Source organism: Kogia breviceps, chromosome 7 (genome assembly GCF_026419965.1).
Source record: "Kogia breviceps isolate mKogBre1 chromosome 7, mKogBre1 haplotype 1, whole genome shotgun sequence".
In the NCBI taxonomy this organism is placed as follows: domain Eukaryota; kingdom Metazoa; phylum Chordata; class Mammalia; order Artiodactyla; family Physeteridae; genus Kogia; species Kogia breviceps.
Genome location: NC_081316.1, coordinates 62,815,802 through 62,832,829, shown reverse-complemented (window position 1 = coordinate 62,832,829; position 17,028 = coordinate 62,815,802). Strand labels below are relative to the sequence as shown.

The 17,028-nt window shown below is 41.4% G+C and overlaps 2 protein-coding genes across 2 annotated transcripts in view; one reads left to right on the top strand and one right to left on the bottom strand.

Moving 5' to 3' along the window:
• The window catches only part of RSF1 (remodeling and spacing factor 1), a 166,963-nt gene extending 150,212 nt beyond the window's left edge, over positions 1-16,751 (bottom strand). The window contains exon 1 of the mRNA XM_059069506.2: positions 16,260-16,751. Coding sequence (XP_058925489.1) covers positions 16,260-16,446 — 187 coding nt within the window. The 5' untranslated portion in view covers positions 16,447-16,751. The remainder of the gene's footprint in view (positions 1-16,259) is intronic.
• Positions 16,752-16,842: 91 nt separating this feature from the next.
• AAMDC (adipogenesis associated Mth938 domain containing) overlaps positions 16,843-17,028 on the top strand; it is a 32,903-nt gene continuing 32,717 nt past the window's right edge. Inside the window, exon 1 of the mRNA XM_059069530.2 lies at positions 16,843-16,978. The gene's annotated coding sequence lies outside the window, so the exon portion shown is untranslated. The remainder of the gene's footprint in view (positions 16,979-17,028) is intronic.

The following is a 17,028-nucleotide window of genomic DNA, read 5'->3' as shown; positions in this document are numbered from 1 at the left end:
CCAATCACGTGATTAAACAGTTGGGGCTTTGAGTCATGTGATATCAGCCCCAGGGGTAAGGGACTGGAAATTGATTGAGTTCAATCACGTGGTCAAATCTCCAATTAAAACTCTGCTACACTGAAGCTCAGTGGCACTTCCTGACTGGTGAATACACTGATGTGTCAGGAGGATAACGCACCCTGATTCCACAGGGAGAGGGCATGAATGCTCTACGCTGGGACCCTCCCAGACCTTGCCCTATGTATCTCTTCATGTGGCTGGTACTTAATTGTATCCTTTAAAATAAAACTATAATCACAGGTATAGCAGTTTTCTGGATTCTGTGAGTCTGCCTAGCAAATTTTCAAACCTGAAGCAGGTCATGGGAACCCGCAGCTAGCATCTGAAATGGGGGCAATCTTGCTGGTGACCATGCCCTTCAACCTGTGGTATCTGACCTAGTTCCAGGTGGTTGGTGTCAGAATTGAATTGTATTGCACTACAGGCATACCTCGTTTTACTATTTCACTTTACTGCACTTTGCAAATATTGCATTTTTTAAACATCTTTATTGGAGTATAATTGCTTTACAATGATGTGTTAGTTTCTGCTTTATAACAAAGTGAATCAGTTATACACATACATACATCCCCATATCTCTTCCCTCTTGCATCTCCCTCCCTCCCACCTTCCCTATCCCACCCCTCTAGGTGGTCACAAAGCACCGAGCTGATCTCCCTGTGCTATGCGGCTGCTTCCCACTAGCTACCTATTTTACGTTTGGTAGTGTATATATGTCCATGCCACTGTCTCACTTTGAATATTGCATTTTTTACAAACTGAAAGTCTGTGGCAACCCTGCATGGAGCAAATCTATTGGTGCCATTATTCTAAAAGCATTTACGCATTTACTGCCTCTGTGTCACATTTTGGTAATTCTCACAATATTTCAAGCTTTTCATTATTACTATATTTGTTACGGTGACCTTTAACCAGTGATCTTTGACATTACTATTGTAATTGTTTTGAGACAACATGAAAAGCACCCACATAAGAAGGCAAACAATCGATTACTGAAATGACAAATAGGGATGCAGAATATTACATAAACTCAGTTGATAAAGCAGCAGCAGGGTTTGAGAAGATTGATGCCAATTTTGAAAGAAGTTCTACGGTGGGTAAAATGCTATCAAACAGCTTTGCATGCTACAGAGAAATCATTTGTGAAAGAAAGAATCAATGTGGCAAACTTCATTGCCTTATTTTATTTAAGAAATTGCACAGCGGGCTTCCCTGGTGGCGCAGTGGTTGAGAGTCCGTCTGCCGATGCAGGGGACATGGGTTCGTGCCCCGGTTCGGGAAGATCCCACATGCCGCAGAGCAGCTGGGCCCGTGAGCCATGGCTACTGAGCCTGCGCGTCTGGAGCCTGTGCTCCGCAACGGGAAAGGCCACAACAGTGAGAGGCCCGCATACCACAAAAAAAAAAAAAAAAAAAAAAAAAAGAAATTGCACAGCCACCCCAACCTTTAGCAACCACCACCCTAATCAGTCAGCAGCCATCAAAACTGAGGCAAAACCCTTCACCAGCAAAAAGATTACAACAGGGACTTCTCTGGCAGTCCAGCGGTTAACACACCATGCTTCCAAAGCAGGGGACGTGGGTCCAATCCCTGTTTGGGGAACTAAGATCCCACATGCTGTGCAGTACGGCCAAAAACAAAAACAAAAAGATTACAACTTGCTGAAGGCTCAGGTGATGGTCAGCATTTTTTAGCAATAAACTTGGTTTTTTTGTTGTTGTTGTTGTTGCTGTACGTGGGCCTCTCACTGCTGTGGCCTCTCCCGTTGCTGAGCCAGGCTCTGGACGTGCAGGCCCAGCGGCCATGGCTCACGGGCCCAGCCGCTCCGCCGCATGTGGGATCCTCCCGGATCGGGGCACGAACCCGTGTCCCCTGCATCGGCAGGCGGACTCTCAACCACTGCGCCACCAGGGAAGCCCGAGCAATAAAGTATTTTTTAATTAAGGTATGTACATTGTTTTTTTAAAGATATAATGTTATTGCATGCTTAAGAGACTACAATATGGTGTAAACATAACTTTATACGCACGGGGGAACCAAAAAATTCATGTGACTCACTTTATTGCAGTGGTCTGGAACCCAATTTGTATCTCCAAGGTAAGCCTGTATACCAGCTGGTATCAGAATAAAATCCAACCAAAGATTTTTGTGAAGTTTGACATGCCAATTCTAAAATTCAGATGAGAACATAAAGGGCTAAAAATAACCAACAGCATTTCCAGAAGAATATGGTGGGAGAACTTGCCTTAGCAGATAAAAGGACTTACTTTAAAACTATAGCAAGTAAAATCATGTGAAGGATACACCAATGTAACAAATAAAGAGCCTAGAAATAGACCCACGTATATGTGGAAACTGGTATACAAGATGTGGCATTACCAATTAGTGAGGAGAGAAAAGAAAAATTACATTATACAAAAATAAATTCCAGGAGGTTTAAGACTACAGTTTGAGAAACAAAACTTTTAGAAGAAACTACAGATGAACACCTTATGGCTCAAAATCATAAAGAGAAGGGTTTCTTAAATGAGATATGAAAAGTATAAATGTAAAAATAAATAATTAACAATTACACTATGCTAAAATTTTAAAGTCTGGATCAACAAGATACTATAAAAACAGTACAGGGCTTCCCTAGTGGCGCAGTGGTTGAGAGTCCACCTGCTGATGCAGGGGACACAGGTTCGTGCCCTGGTCCGGGAAGATCCCACATGCCGTGGAGCGGCTGGGCCTGTGAGCCATAGCCGCCGAGCCTGCGCGTCCAGAGCCTGTGCTCTGCAACGGGAGAGGCTACAACAGTGAGAGGCCCGCATACCGCAAAAAGAAAAAAAAAAAAAAAAAACAGTACAAAAGATAAGCAGTATTAAGGTAAAAATAAATTAAAATATAAAAATGACAAAGGATTGACATCTGAAATACATAAAAAATCGTTACAAATCAATGAAAACAAAGAAATGGAGAAAAGCTATAAAAAAGCAATTCATGCAAGAGAAAAGTGAATGGCCAAAAAAAACATGAAAAAATGTTCAACCTTATCAGAGCAATAAGAAACTAATTCACAATCACATTATCAAATATTTAAAAAGTCTGACAATGCTATGATTTGATTACCTGGATAAATGGGAACCCTCATACACTATTGGCAATGTATAAATTGATAAAGCTAATTTGGAAATCAATCCAGCTATACCAAGGCTAAAAGGAAGACAATGGACCTTCTGTATCCCTGGATGCAGAACCTGCAGATACTGACGGCAGACTGCACTAGGCCATTTAAATAAAAGACTTGAGCATCCTCGAATTTTGGTATACAAGGGGGTCCTGGAAACAATCCCCCATTGATATCAAGGGATGACTGTATACCCTTTAGCCCAGAAATTCTACCTCTAGGCAAAGCTGCTAGAATATTCATTACAACATTACTCTTAATAGCACAAAAACAAACCTAAATATCCACCAATTTAAAAAAAATAAATTACAGTATTTTCATGTAATAGAATACCATACAGCAGTTAAAGTAAATAACTAAAACAGCAATGCATGAACATGGATATGTTTCAAAAAGGGTTGAGAGGGAATAAAGGAAGCTGTAGAGGAATGCATATAGTATTATATTGATTATATATAAAGTTTTAAAGCATATAAATCCAGGGCTTCCCTGGTGGCACAGTGGTTAAGAATCCACCTGCCAATGCAGGGGACACGGGTTCGAGCCCTGGTCTGGGAGGATCCCACGTGCCGCGGAGCAACTAAGCCCGTGCACCACAACTACTGAGCCTGCGCTCTAGAGCCCACGAGCCACAACTACTGAAGCCCAGGTGCCACAACGACTGAAGCCTGCGCACCTAGAGCCTGTGCTCCGCCAACAAGAGAAGCCACCACAATGAGAAGCCTGCACACGGCCACAAATAGTAGCCCTCACTCACTGCAACTAATGAAAGCCCACGTGCAACAATGAAGACCCAATGCAGCCAAAAACAAACAAACTTATTTTTTAAAAGTATTAAAAAAAGCATATAAATCCATACCATGTATTGTTTATGTACACATAAATATACACTCTTAGTATAAAAGTGTTCATGGGAACAATAAACTCCAAAATTCAGAACAGTGGTTGCCTATGGGAACAGACGAAAGAGAATCGAACAGGAGATATATACAGAGGACTTCAAATAAATTTGTAATTTTATCACCTTAAAAAGTAAAAGGGAATTCCCTGGCGTTCCAGTGGTTAAGACTCTGCACTTTCACACACACACACACAAAGTAAAAGCAAAATCAAGGAAATTCAAAGAAAAAAGCACATCCTAAAAAACCTCAGAACTCTGGGGATTAAGAAAAAAAAATCATAAAAATCAGGAAGAAAAATGATCTCATAAAGGAAAAGAATCAGACTGACAGATTTCTCATCAGCAACAATGGATCCTAGAAGACAGAAGAGCAGTATCATCAAAGCTCTGGGGGAAATTATTTGTGAATACTAGAATACTGTATTCAATCTAAACGGGCAGTCAGAACAGAGAACAAAATAAATATATATTTGGACACAAAAGAACTCAAAATTCACCTCTTAGAAATCCTGTTTGAAAAAGAATGTACTACAGCAAAATAATGAATCTAAAAGGAAAATTGTGGGAATCAAAAACAGTGGTGAGGTCTTCCCTGGTGCCGTGGTGGTTGGGCGTCCGCCTGCCAATGCAGGGGACGCAGGTTCGTGTCCCCGTCCAGGAGGATCCCACATGCCGCAGAGCAGCCTGCGCATCCGGAGCCTGTGCTCCACAGTGGGAGAGGCCACAGCAGTGAGAGGCCCGCATACCAAAAAAAAAAAAAAAAAAAAAAACAGTGGTGAGTGAAAACACTAGTAAAACATAGTTTAATTTAAATAATTGTTGAGAAACATAAATATAAATGAATTACAAAGACTTCCCTGGTGGCGCAGTGGTTTAAGAACCCGCCTGCCAATGCAGGAGACATAGGTTCAAGCCCTGGTTTGGGAAGATCCCACATGCCACAGAGCAACTAAGCCTGTCAACCACAGCTACTGAGCCCCAGAGCTACTGAGCCCATGCGCCTAGAGCCCATGCTCTGCAACAAGAGAAGCCGCCGCAATGAGAAGCCCGCACGCCACAACTAGAGAAAGCCCACATGCAACAATGAAGATCCAATGCAGCCAAAAAATTAATTAATTAATTTTTTAAAAAAGAATGACAATATGGAACTAAAATCCCAGCTAATTAAAACATGGCAGGTTGGGTGTGGGACAGGATCAGGGAGGAAGCCTGTTAAAATTCTTACATTGCTTGAGTTATCAAAGCAACTTACTGAGTACACAGGGAGGGGGAAAGGTTAAGTTGGTACGAAGTTAGAGAGTAGCATTGACATATACACTACCAAATGTAAAACAGATAGCACAGGGAGATCAACTCGGTGGTTTGTGACCACCTAGACGGGTGGGATAGGGAGGGTGGGAGGGAGATGCAAGAGGGAGGGGATATGGGGATATACGTATACATATAGCTGATTCACTTTGTCATACAGCAGAAACTAACACAACACTGTAAAGCAATTATACTCCAATAGAGATGTAAAAAATAATTAATTAAATAAATATTAAAAAGGAAACTTACTGTGCTCTAGTATCACCCTCAGAAAAAATGGAAAAAATCTCCCAATATTAATTTCCTTGCAGATACAATTGTTTACATTATTGATAATTCTAGCTTAAGAAGTAACATTTTGTCTTTCAAAATAATGGAGCTATCCTTCACTAACTAAATGGCATGAGACAAGACTTAAACTATAACTCAAGGAACAATACAGGTTTGAGTTACCACATGGTATCTAATAGCATGTGTAACAGTTGGAGAGTCACTTCTAAAAAGGAAATCAACTCAAAATTTGTTAGAGAATCTTTCAAGATTAATCAAGAATTACTCATCAACTATCAACACACACAAAGGACATACATTTACTTAAATATTCTCATCTATATAATGGACTCAATCCACACTACATATTTAACATATCTAGTTAGTTAGAGTGGTATTTCAATTTATTTGAAGTTCCATCTCTTTATTTGTGGGGAGGGGGGAACAGAATGTCTAACAACTAACAAATCTTTACCCAGCAGAACGTAGCAATCTCTAAAATTACAACAACTTTTTTTTTCAAATGAAAATGACAATATCTCAGTTAAAAAAAGCTTTACTTATAAGAGAATATAATTGGGCACCAATGCCAAGATATTTTAATAAAGCTAATTTTAATTACCTTAAGTACATAAATAAGGCTCTATATAAAACTGTCCTTAACAAAATGTTAAATGTATATTTACCATATGTATAGCACATACATGTAGAGCAATTTAAATAAATCACAAAAAACATAACAGCTGTAAAATAAGATATACCACCATAATCTGTTTATTCAGAGTAAGTTTTTAGTAAGCTATAAAATTAACATGGCTAGTTCTTCAAATAGTGCTCATATATGTTATTAGAATTCTAAATTTTTAAAAATAGGGAATCACACCATTCCCACATATACCCTGGGCCATTTTAACCATTTCTTTCCTCAATAATGAAACTATTAATTACTCACTCTCTAAGCCAGAAACCTGGGAATCATACTAAATTCTTTATACTCAAAGACCCTTCACATTAATCCATCCACTAAGTCCTTATCAATTCTAACTGCAAAATCTTTCTCACATCTAGCCTTTCTTACTCCCCACAGCCACTGCCTCAATTCATATCTCACCAATAATATTATATTCTCTAGCTGATTTCCCTACTCTCAAGCCTGCCCACTGGCTTTCCACAACTCAAAAAATTTTAGTTTTAAAAATAAGAATTTCAAGTTACCCCTGGTGGAGATGATATAAAATAATTCAGAGAAATTGGGCTGAGAATTTTTTTTTGTTTAAAAAGTAACTAGCAGAGAAGTAATAATGACTTTTCCCTGAGATGACTTCAGACAGGTAAAAGAAAAAGTGGATTTTAAAACTATACTCTGAGGATGCCTATAAAAAGTAATAAGCTTAGAAGACAGAGGTTAACACATATACTTTGGCATGCACTTAAGACCTGGTACAACCAGGGCTTCCCTGGTGGTGCAGTGGTTAGGAGTGCAGTGGTTAGGAATCCATTTGCCAATGCAGGGGACACAGGTTTATGCCGTGGAGCAACTAAGCCCACGTGCCACAACTACTGAAGCCCGCGCACCTAGAGCCCATGCTCCACAACAACAGAAGCCACCGCAATGAGAAGCCCGTGCACCACAACGAAGAGTAGCCCCCACTCGCCACAACTAGAGAAAGCCCGTGTGCAGCAATGAGGACCCAACACAGCCAAAATAAATAAAGAAATAGGAAAAAAAAAAAAAAGCCCTGGTACAACCATATAAGCCAAAAACAAAATTGGTGAAGAGCAGCCCCCGCTCGCCACAACTAGAGAAAGCCCAGGCACAGCAACGAAGACCTAATGCAGCCAAAAATAAATAAATATAGGAAAAATAATAATAAAAAAATAAAAGTGTACTTCCAGTTTAAAAATAATAATAGTAATGATAAAACCCAAGATGGAGAGGACCTGGGAGGAAAGTCGGAAGGGAGGGAGGAAAGGAAGAAGGAAAAGGAAGAAAGAAAAAGAAAAAAAAACAAGTGGCGAGAGGGGGATTTAGTAGTACAGTGGACCCCTGAACAATAAGGGTTTGAACTGCATAGGTCCACTTACAGACAGATTTTATTCACTACAATACGACACCATCTACAGTTGGTTTAACTATGTGATATGCAATTGGTTGAAATCTGCCAACGCGGAACTCCATACAGAGACAGCCGGATGGCTGACTGTAAAGTTATATGTGGATTTTCCACCACACTGAGTGTGGGCATCCCTAAATTCCCTGTTGTTCAAGGGTCAACTGTACATATCTGTATAACCAATACCCAAAATGAAAAGGAGAGTTATACCATGACAAATCTCTAGCAAGCAAAGGATAAAAAGAAAAACTAAAAGTACATCAAAATAGCCATCATTACTAATTTGAAATATGTGACATTTATTCTTTCAACCAACATTTGAGCATCTACTATATGCTAAGTACAATGCTAGAAACAAAGTGTTTAAAGCAAAATGAATTCTTTATGGAGCTAAGTCATTGACACGCTGCCTTTATCTCATGTGCCTTTTTTTTTTTGATTTAAAGAAAAAGAATATACTTCTAAGGAGCTTATAACTCATGTGTCCCAATGTGATTTTTTCACATGGTCTGAAGTTCCTCAACCACAAATCTTTTGGAAAGCTAATGCCTAAAGTTTGGTTGCAATCTCCTAGACACACATTATTTCACACTTCTATGCCTTTTCCCATGCTGTTCACTACCTGGAATGCTCTTCCATCTCCTCTTCAATCATCCAAATTTCCATAATGACTACAGTGATGCTATGATATCCCCTGGGAAAAGTTAGGTATTTGCTCTTTTATATTCCCAATGCACCTCCTCTCTTAAAGCAATGAGAAGCCCACGCACCGTAACGAAGAGCAGCCCCTGCTCGCCACAACCAGAGAAAGCCCGCGTGCAACAACAGACTCAATGCAGCCAAAAATAAATAAATAAAATAAATAAATTTTTAAAAAGTTAACTTTAACTAAGATTTAATTCTAAAAAGAAGTTTTAGAACAGAACATGGCATTATAATAAATTGGGAAAAAACTATTTGTCTCATTAACATTACCCCTGCCCTCAAGGAGATTAAAGTCTCACAGGCTAGACCGTAAGTGCAAAAAGTGTTATGAGTATTTATTTATTTATTTATTTTTGGCTGCGTTGGGTGTTTGTTGCTACACGCAGGCTCTCTCTAGTTGCAGCGAGCAGGGGCTACTGTTCATTGCTGTGAGCAGGCTTCTTATTGAGGAGGCTTGTCTTTGCTGCAGAGCAAGGGCTCTAGGGGCGCAGGCTTCAGTAGTTGTGGCTCGGGGGCCTAGCTGCTCCACAGCATGTGGGATCTTCCCAGACCAGGGCTTGAACCCGTGTCTCCTGCACTGGCAGGCAGATTCTTAACCACTGTGCCACTAGGAAGTCCCTGTTATGAGTATTGTGATATAAAATCTACATAGGACACTGTGGGGTAAAATGGCAGAAATGGTTAATTTAACTTGAGAGACAGAGAAAGCAGGAAAAATTTCACATGAGCACTTGGTGCTTAAACAGCAGATTAATGATGGGCAGGAGTACAGTGAGCAGGCAAGGGAAGGAAGGTGGAAAGAGAATATTCAACTCAGGTAGAAGGATGAAGAAAAGGCATAAAGATGTGAAACAACCTTTCATACCTTCAGAGACCTGCAAGCAGTTCAGCTTGACTAAAACAGAGTACTAATGACCATAGAAAAGTGAGGTTGAATATAAAATGAGATAAACAAATAGACTCAAGACATAGAACAAAGTATGTGAGACACTGAGGTCTAAGTTGGCTCCTCGGTTTCTGATCTGGGTGACTTGGGTAGATGATGGTAATATTCATGGTGAGAGGTAATTCAAGATTAAAAGTAAATAAGGCAGCAACTCAATTTTTCTTTTATAAAGCCTCTTAGAAAACTAGTTTTCTTAATTATTTTTTTGAGATATAATTGACATATAACATTATATTAGTTTCAGGTGTATGAAATGATTCAATATTTGTATACATTGTGAAATGATCACCACAATAAGTTAACTTCCATCACCACATAACTATAATTTTTTTTCTTGTGATGAGACCTTTTGAGATTCTCTCAGCAACTTTCAAATACACAATGTAGTATTATTAACTACAGTCACCATTATACATTGTATAATAATACATTGTATAATTAACTGTACATTATATCCCCACGACTTATTTATTTTATAACTGGAAGTCTGTACCTTTTGACCACTTTCACCCATTTCACTTCTTGGTATAAGACTACTTTTAAATAATTTGTTTTTGTGATTACCAAAGAGATACATAATTAGTATTGAAAAGGAAATGTGAAAAAATATGATACAAAGAAAAAAAAACAACTTATAATCCTACCATCCAGAAAATTATTAAGGTAAACTTGTACAAATATAGGAAAAAAAGCATACAGATAGGATAAATACAAAGCTAAACAAATTATAAAACAAAGTTCACTAAAAATATTATCATTACAGAGTGTACAGTAAACTTGCCCATATAATAACATTTTTTTTTTAAAAATCACTGCTTCATTGTCTATCTTTGCTGCTAATCTATGAGCTCCATAAGGACAAGGATCTTATCTATCTTGCTCACCAATGTACCCCCAGTGTATAGTGTACCTGGCACACATTAGGTAATCAATTAACATTTGTTGAAAGAATCAACCTTTTTTTTAAATGAAGCCCCAGATTACTCTCTCAAGCAATATTTGATACTTCAAAAATTCTAACATAAAAAGAAAATAGAAAACACGCTGCTATCCCTTGTAATGGGATCTGCCACACAGTATAAACAGAAAAACAAGACAAAAATACCCAGGCACAATATATTAAGACTATGTCCATCAGGTAGAGAGCCAAATAAATTTTCTCAAATCCAGGAACACACATAAATACCTTTCTTGAATACATGATTCAAGCTAATATGTACTTTGGGTCTGAATTGTTCTTACTTTCCCACACTGTATGAGGTTGTACATCTCACCATAAAGTTGTCATAGAGATAATTTTAGTCTATTAACTTGTAGACTAGAATTCATAGACTACTAACTCCAGGTGATTAAAAAAAAAAAAAAAAAAAAAATCCCAGAGAGGGGACTTCCCCACTGGTGCAGGGGTTAAGAATCTGCCTGCCAATGCAGGGGACACAGGTTTGATCCCTGGTCCAGGAGGGTCCACATGCCGTGGAGCAACTAAGCCCGTGCACCCCAACTACTGAGCCCGCGAGCCACAACAACTGAGCCCACGTGCCACAACTACTGAAGCCTGCGTGCCTAAAGCCCGCGCTTCGCAACAAGAGAAGCCACCGCAATGAGAAGCCCGCTCACTGCAACAAAGAGTAGCCCCTGCTCTCCACAATTCGAGAAAGCCTGCGCGCAGCAATGAAGACCTAATGCAGCCATAAATAAATAAATAAATTTATATATTTTTTTAAAATCCCAGAGGAAAAAATAAGCATTTGAATGGTGATGGTAACTCAAGCTCAGCTTTCTTACTCCTTACTAGATTAGAAAATCCTTAAAAGAAGGGCCCATGTTTAATGTCTTTTAAAAATAATCACCATAGGGAATTCCCTGGTGGTCCAGTGGTTAGGACTCTGCGCTCTCAATGCCAAGGCCCTGGCTTCAATCCCTGGTCTGGGAACTAAAATCCCACAAGCCGCGTGGCCAAAAAAAAAAAAGGGTATTTAAAAAAATACATAATCACCATAATGTTTACTGTACTTAGAATATAGCAAACATTCAATATACAAATTAAGTAAATGAAGTAGCTAATAAATGCTTACCTTCCTTACTAGCTGTGAATTTAACAACACAGGTAAATTTCGAGGCAAACTTCTTAGTAATTTTAAAAAGAAGAAAGTTTTCATTAACAGGCCCAATTTAGCCAGAAAACTCCTGTCCCTATTACCTCCAGTTCTGGGACAATGCCAACAACCTCCCTCCCAGCATCCATAACTTTTGGTTACCTCAACTCTGTGATATACCAAAAATGATGGAAAAGAAATACCTTTCTCTCCTTCTCTCTAATAAATGTCTAAAGGATATTTCTTCTTTCAAAGGTGGAAAAGCCAAAACTAGCATTTTCGACCAAACAAGGTTCTGGTTCCAGCAATGCTACCACCAACAGCCTACCACTGTAGATCCATGCAACTCCTGGCACATGTATCTAGTAAGATCTTTTGCTCAAAGCAACAGATGGGGACTCTAGTTATGGTAAAGTCATCTTTCTACTTTATGAATGAACCTAAAAACTGCTGTCACACAATTCGATTATCATCAACAGAAGAGAACACATTAAGTTACAATCACAAATCCAGTTAAAAAAATAAGGTATATCCTTTTACACTTGACTTTTTTTTTTTTTTGCTGTACGCGGGCCTCTCACTGTTGTGGCCTCTCCCGTTGCGAAGCACAGCCTCCGGACGTACAGGCTCAGCGGCCATGGCTCACAGGCCTAGCCGCTCCGTGGCATGTGGGATCTTCCCGGACCGGGGCACGAACCCGTGTCCCCTGCATCAGCAGGCAGACTCTCAACCACTGCGCCACCAGGGAAGCCCAATACTTGACATTTTGACTGCAAGAGTTAAACTTCAATTCATTTTAAAATGCAAAACACAAAACAAAACTAAAATTACTCTAAAAATTAAAATTAAAAAAACAAAACAAACCAAAAAAGTAATGATTCAACCTGTTTAATACTATACAGTAACTCAGTCAACCTTATCCATACACACCTTAATAGACTGTTACTAGATACATATAACTTCTCAATCAGTACCCATACAAAGACTATGTTTAAAGAATGAAAACCTGTATTTTCCTCTTGAAGAAGAACGCCCTCTGGAGGAGAGGGAAGATACCTGGGAGCCTTGGATGTTGGTAATTCCACAAAGTCAATGTCCACTTTTGTTTACAGACATACCTCCTGATCAACCACCTCCCATCAAGAGGAAGCTGGGGAGGTCCATACAGAGCACAGAACTGGGAGGGCTACAGTAGACTGAGGGAGAGGGAATAAAACGTACCTTCGGTTGGCACATTCTTTTCCTATTCTAACTAATATCAATAACAAATCTAAGATTCTACCAAAAACTGTATAATCTTGGGCACTGGACAGCTGAATTAATCTCTTGAACCTTAGTTTCTATGCCTGCCAAATAGAAATAATAGAACCAACCTCAGAGAATAGTTGTAAGAAATAAGGAGATGATGTTTGCACATAGTAAATGCTCAATAAATGGTAGTTTATATCCTTAAGACTAAACAAGTAGTTGATAAAACCAAATTTAATAATTGACACTGTAGGGAATGAAGAGCATTCTAAGCTGAAGCCACAATGTCAAATTAAGACTTATAAACAAAAATTTAAGGGAAAGATCATAAAGGGCCTAAACAAGGACAATATAGAGAAATACAGCCTTCTCCAAAGATGTCATAATGTCGATATACCTACAACAATAAATGACTAGGTAAAAAAGAATTTAACTGGCAACTCAGAAGAATATACTTTACAAACCTTTTAAGGAATAATCACACTAGGAAAAACCAAAAGTTTTATAAAATAGGATGATTTAAATGGCACTAAGAACTGCCTTTTAAAAATACTAAAAGGTATATAGAGCAAAACTCCTTTGATTATAACAAAGACTTCCCCAAGAGCACAACAGCTCAACATTACACTGTGCTTAAACTCCTTTCTCACTACATGCTAAAAGTTTAACATTTTCATTCCAAATGTACTTTTGTGTCTTCTACCTCACAAATATCTTTAATAAAATTTGTAATACAAGAATATTTAGGGAATTCCCTGGCGGTCCAGTGGTTAGGACTTGGCACTTTCACTACCAGGGTCCAGGTTCAATCCCTGGTCGGGGAACTAAGATCCAGCAGGCAGTGCAGCAAGCCCCCCCCCAAAAAAAAGAATACTTATAAGTACTTGGTTTATGAAAGGATTTTTGAAACATTTCATTTGATCCTCAGATATTACATTTATTTACTCAAGAAACTGAGGTCCATAGAAATTAAGTAATTTGCCCCACAAACTACATATTATTACACTATTCAAGAGGTTGATTCAGCTGTCAAAATATTTAGTTCAACTAAAACCAATGTCTTTTAACTCTTTCTAATACACCACAACTCCTTCCCCAAGACTCAGTCCAAATCTTAGTTGGAGCAGTATGATCAACTATTACAAGTAGGTTAACCATCACCAAAGACCTGAAAATCTTTTCCCTGCACAGTAGCAGCATTTCACCTTCAATGACTTTTCACTTGCCAAGGATCTTGAACTGTGTAACATTATTATTCTTGGATCACCTTATGACAAGATCTATTATTACAGTTGAAACTATACCAACAGTAATGCATGGCTGAACCCACTGGTATAATCTCTCAACTCGTATTACTTCTCATTTTTTACTTAGCTAGTCGCCCACTGTTCAATCCTAGATAGAAAAGTAACATGAAGTATTAGACTGACCCTGATATTTTTTCTTGTTACTAACAGAAGCCAAATGCAGTGGCCAAAATACTTAAAAGGAATGGAGAAGCAAGCAATCTTATATACCACCCAAAATATAATGCCAGGACAGAAATTTTATGCCTGCATTCCAACTTGGTCCAAATACTTTCCAAAAACAATTTACCAGCAATCCTCTTCCTCAAATTCCCACATTTCTCTCTTATAGATACATTACCATCATTTCCCAAGGTATCCTAAAAGTAACTTATAAGGCACTCTCCTTCATAATGACCACTCTCCTTCATAATGACCATTTCCGTAAAAGAGATATAAATACAGTTTGATAGCCATCAAATTGTAATTTAAATTACTATATTGAGGAGTTTAACTTTTCAAGAAATTCTGCATAAGTCTTTATATAATATAACCTTTTATTTGCCAGAGTTTATGAATGGTAGAGGAGATTTGGGCAGGTAAGAAGAGATATATGCCTGTACCATAACTGCTGTATTAATTTGAGTCTTTGGTAGCCATAATATAATTTTCTCTATAGGTAATATTTTGAACAACTTCACACTTGCGCTCTTCCTAGCTATGTAAATATATTCTGTTAACAGAAACTTCTTCATTTCCATGGAGAATTGAAGAGCGGCCCTGATTTCTTGTAAAGGAAATAGCTATCTGTTTTGCACAATACCCAGTCCACTGTGGCCACCTAATACGGACAAAAAGGGGGAAAAAAAAAAAGACCTATTTGGAAACGTTTCTTCTCCAGCCAAGGGCTGCTCCCAGATAAAGGCAATGCTCAGAGTACAACAAAAAAAACCCTTCTCTGAAAAAAGAAATGTGCCAGAAAGCAGAGGCATGGATCAGGAATAAATAGGGAGTGAGTGTATGCGCTCAATGAGGGATGGAGGCAGCAGGCGCAGCGCGGAGATGCTCCAGCGAAAAGAACCACCAGCCGCCGCAGCAGCAGCAGCAGGAAGTTTCAATGGGGCCGGGCAGAGCATGCGCCCTGAAGCCGCGCGGTGGCCTTATGTGGAAGGAGCACCACTTGCGAACACCAATAATAGACCGGCGGCACCAGAGAGAAACATGAGCAACAAGCACCTTCTTCAACTGTTTCCCCTCCGTCTGAGCCCCTCCTCCACCCTACATACTAACCACCCCACCCTACCCTGCAAATGGGAGGGCGACTTCTTCTTCCCCTAAGCCTTATGCCAGGATGAAGGGGGAAGGGACTGGAAAAGTGGGGAGATGCCCTTCTATTATTTGGGGGGAGGAGGAGGAAAACTATGGAGGAGGAGAAATTAACCCTCTACCCTCCAAAGTGGAGAAGCTGAACCGACTTCGCCCCCCAAAGCGAGAATGGAAGAGGACCCCCTCCTAAGGAGGAGGAGCAAACCTCCCGACTCAGAGGAAGGAGTTTGGGGGTTAAACCAGCCCTGGAGGCGAAAGGAAAAGAGACCAGAGCCCATTCTCTCGGGGGAGTTCCCACTAGAGGGAGGGAGAGATGAAGTGTCCGCTGGCCCCCGCCCACCCAGGTGGAGGGAGAGAAAGGGGCGCCCCGAGAAGATGAGCCCAGCCTCCCCGGAGATGGTAGCGAGGATGGTGGGAGGAGGGGAGAGAGTGAGGGAGGAGTAGAGGAGAAAAGCGCAAAGCTGGCCGGAACCTGTGCTCCCCTTCCCCCGCCACCGAGAGGGAGAAGGATTGGGGGGCCCGGCCCGCGCCGCGGGATAGCAGTCCCAGGGGCGGCCGACCAGCACAATGACCCCTCCCCGCCCCCAGCCCAGACCTAGCCCGCGACGCCCCCACCTCTGCTGGGCGTCGGGCGGAGTGGCCCTATGGGGCCTCCGCCCCGCCTCCCCACTGCCCAAGACCCCGGAGGCTGGGAGGAAAAGACCGGCCGGGCGGAAATGCGCCCCAGCGGGAGGACAGAGCCGCGGAGGTCCGGGGTGTCTGTGAAAAGCTGAGAGAAGGAGCGTGCCAAGGCCGCTTCCCGCCGGGCGTTCGGGCCCCTAGCTTACCTTCTCCGTTGCCGACGTCCGGCGGCGGAGCTTGCAGCACCCGCTCCAGCTCGGGGAACGGCAACTCAGGCAGGTCGAGCAGCGGCCCGTAGCGCTCCAAGAAGGAGCAGACTACGGCGAAGTTGGGGCAAGAACCCGGGCAGCCCGGAGGAGCCATAGCCACCGCCGCTGCCGCCGCCGCCGCCATTTTGAACTGGAGGATGGAGGAGGAGGCGATAGGGGGGTGGGGGGAGTTGGGGTGCCGAGGAATGGCAGGGCAACCTTACAGACGACAGGAGGCGCTAGCAAGTGGGCGCCCCTGCGGATCCGAGCGTCTCAGGCACGGCGCAGCGATCCCACAATACAACAGCGGCCCGGAGCAGTCGAGAACCGAGTCAGACGTAGGAAAGAGAGGCGCCCCGTGCCTTTCGCTTTCCGCTCTCTTTCCGCCCCCCTCCCTCGCTCCTCCCACTTCGGGTTCGCCACTGCCTCGTGTGACAAGGGGAATGAAAACAAGGGCTGCGGGGCAGGGAGGCGGGCTGGAAGCTGGAGAGGCGGGAGTTTTAGGAGCGGTGACCAATAGGCTTGAAGGGGGCGGAGCTTCACTCGATAACAGGCCAAAAGACTTTCAGGGCCGCGCGAGTCGTGGGGCGATCGCCTAGCCGGGTCCTCGGGAGCAAAGGTGAGAGGTAAAGCAGGGAGCCGTTCGAGATTTCTGCTCCTCGGAGAGAGGGCATTGGGTAAGTTTGGGGGGGCACTCCCGGGACAGAAATTGGGGCACCAGATGGTG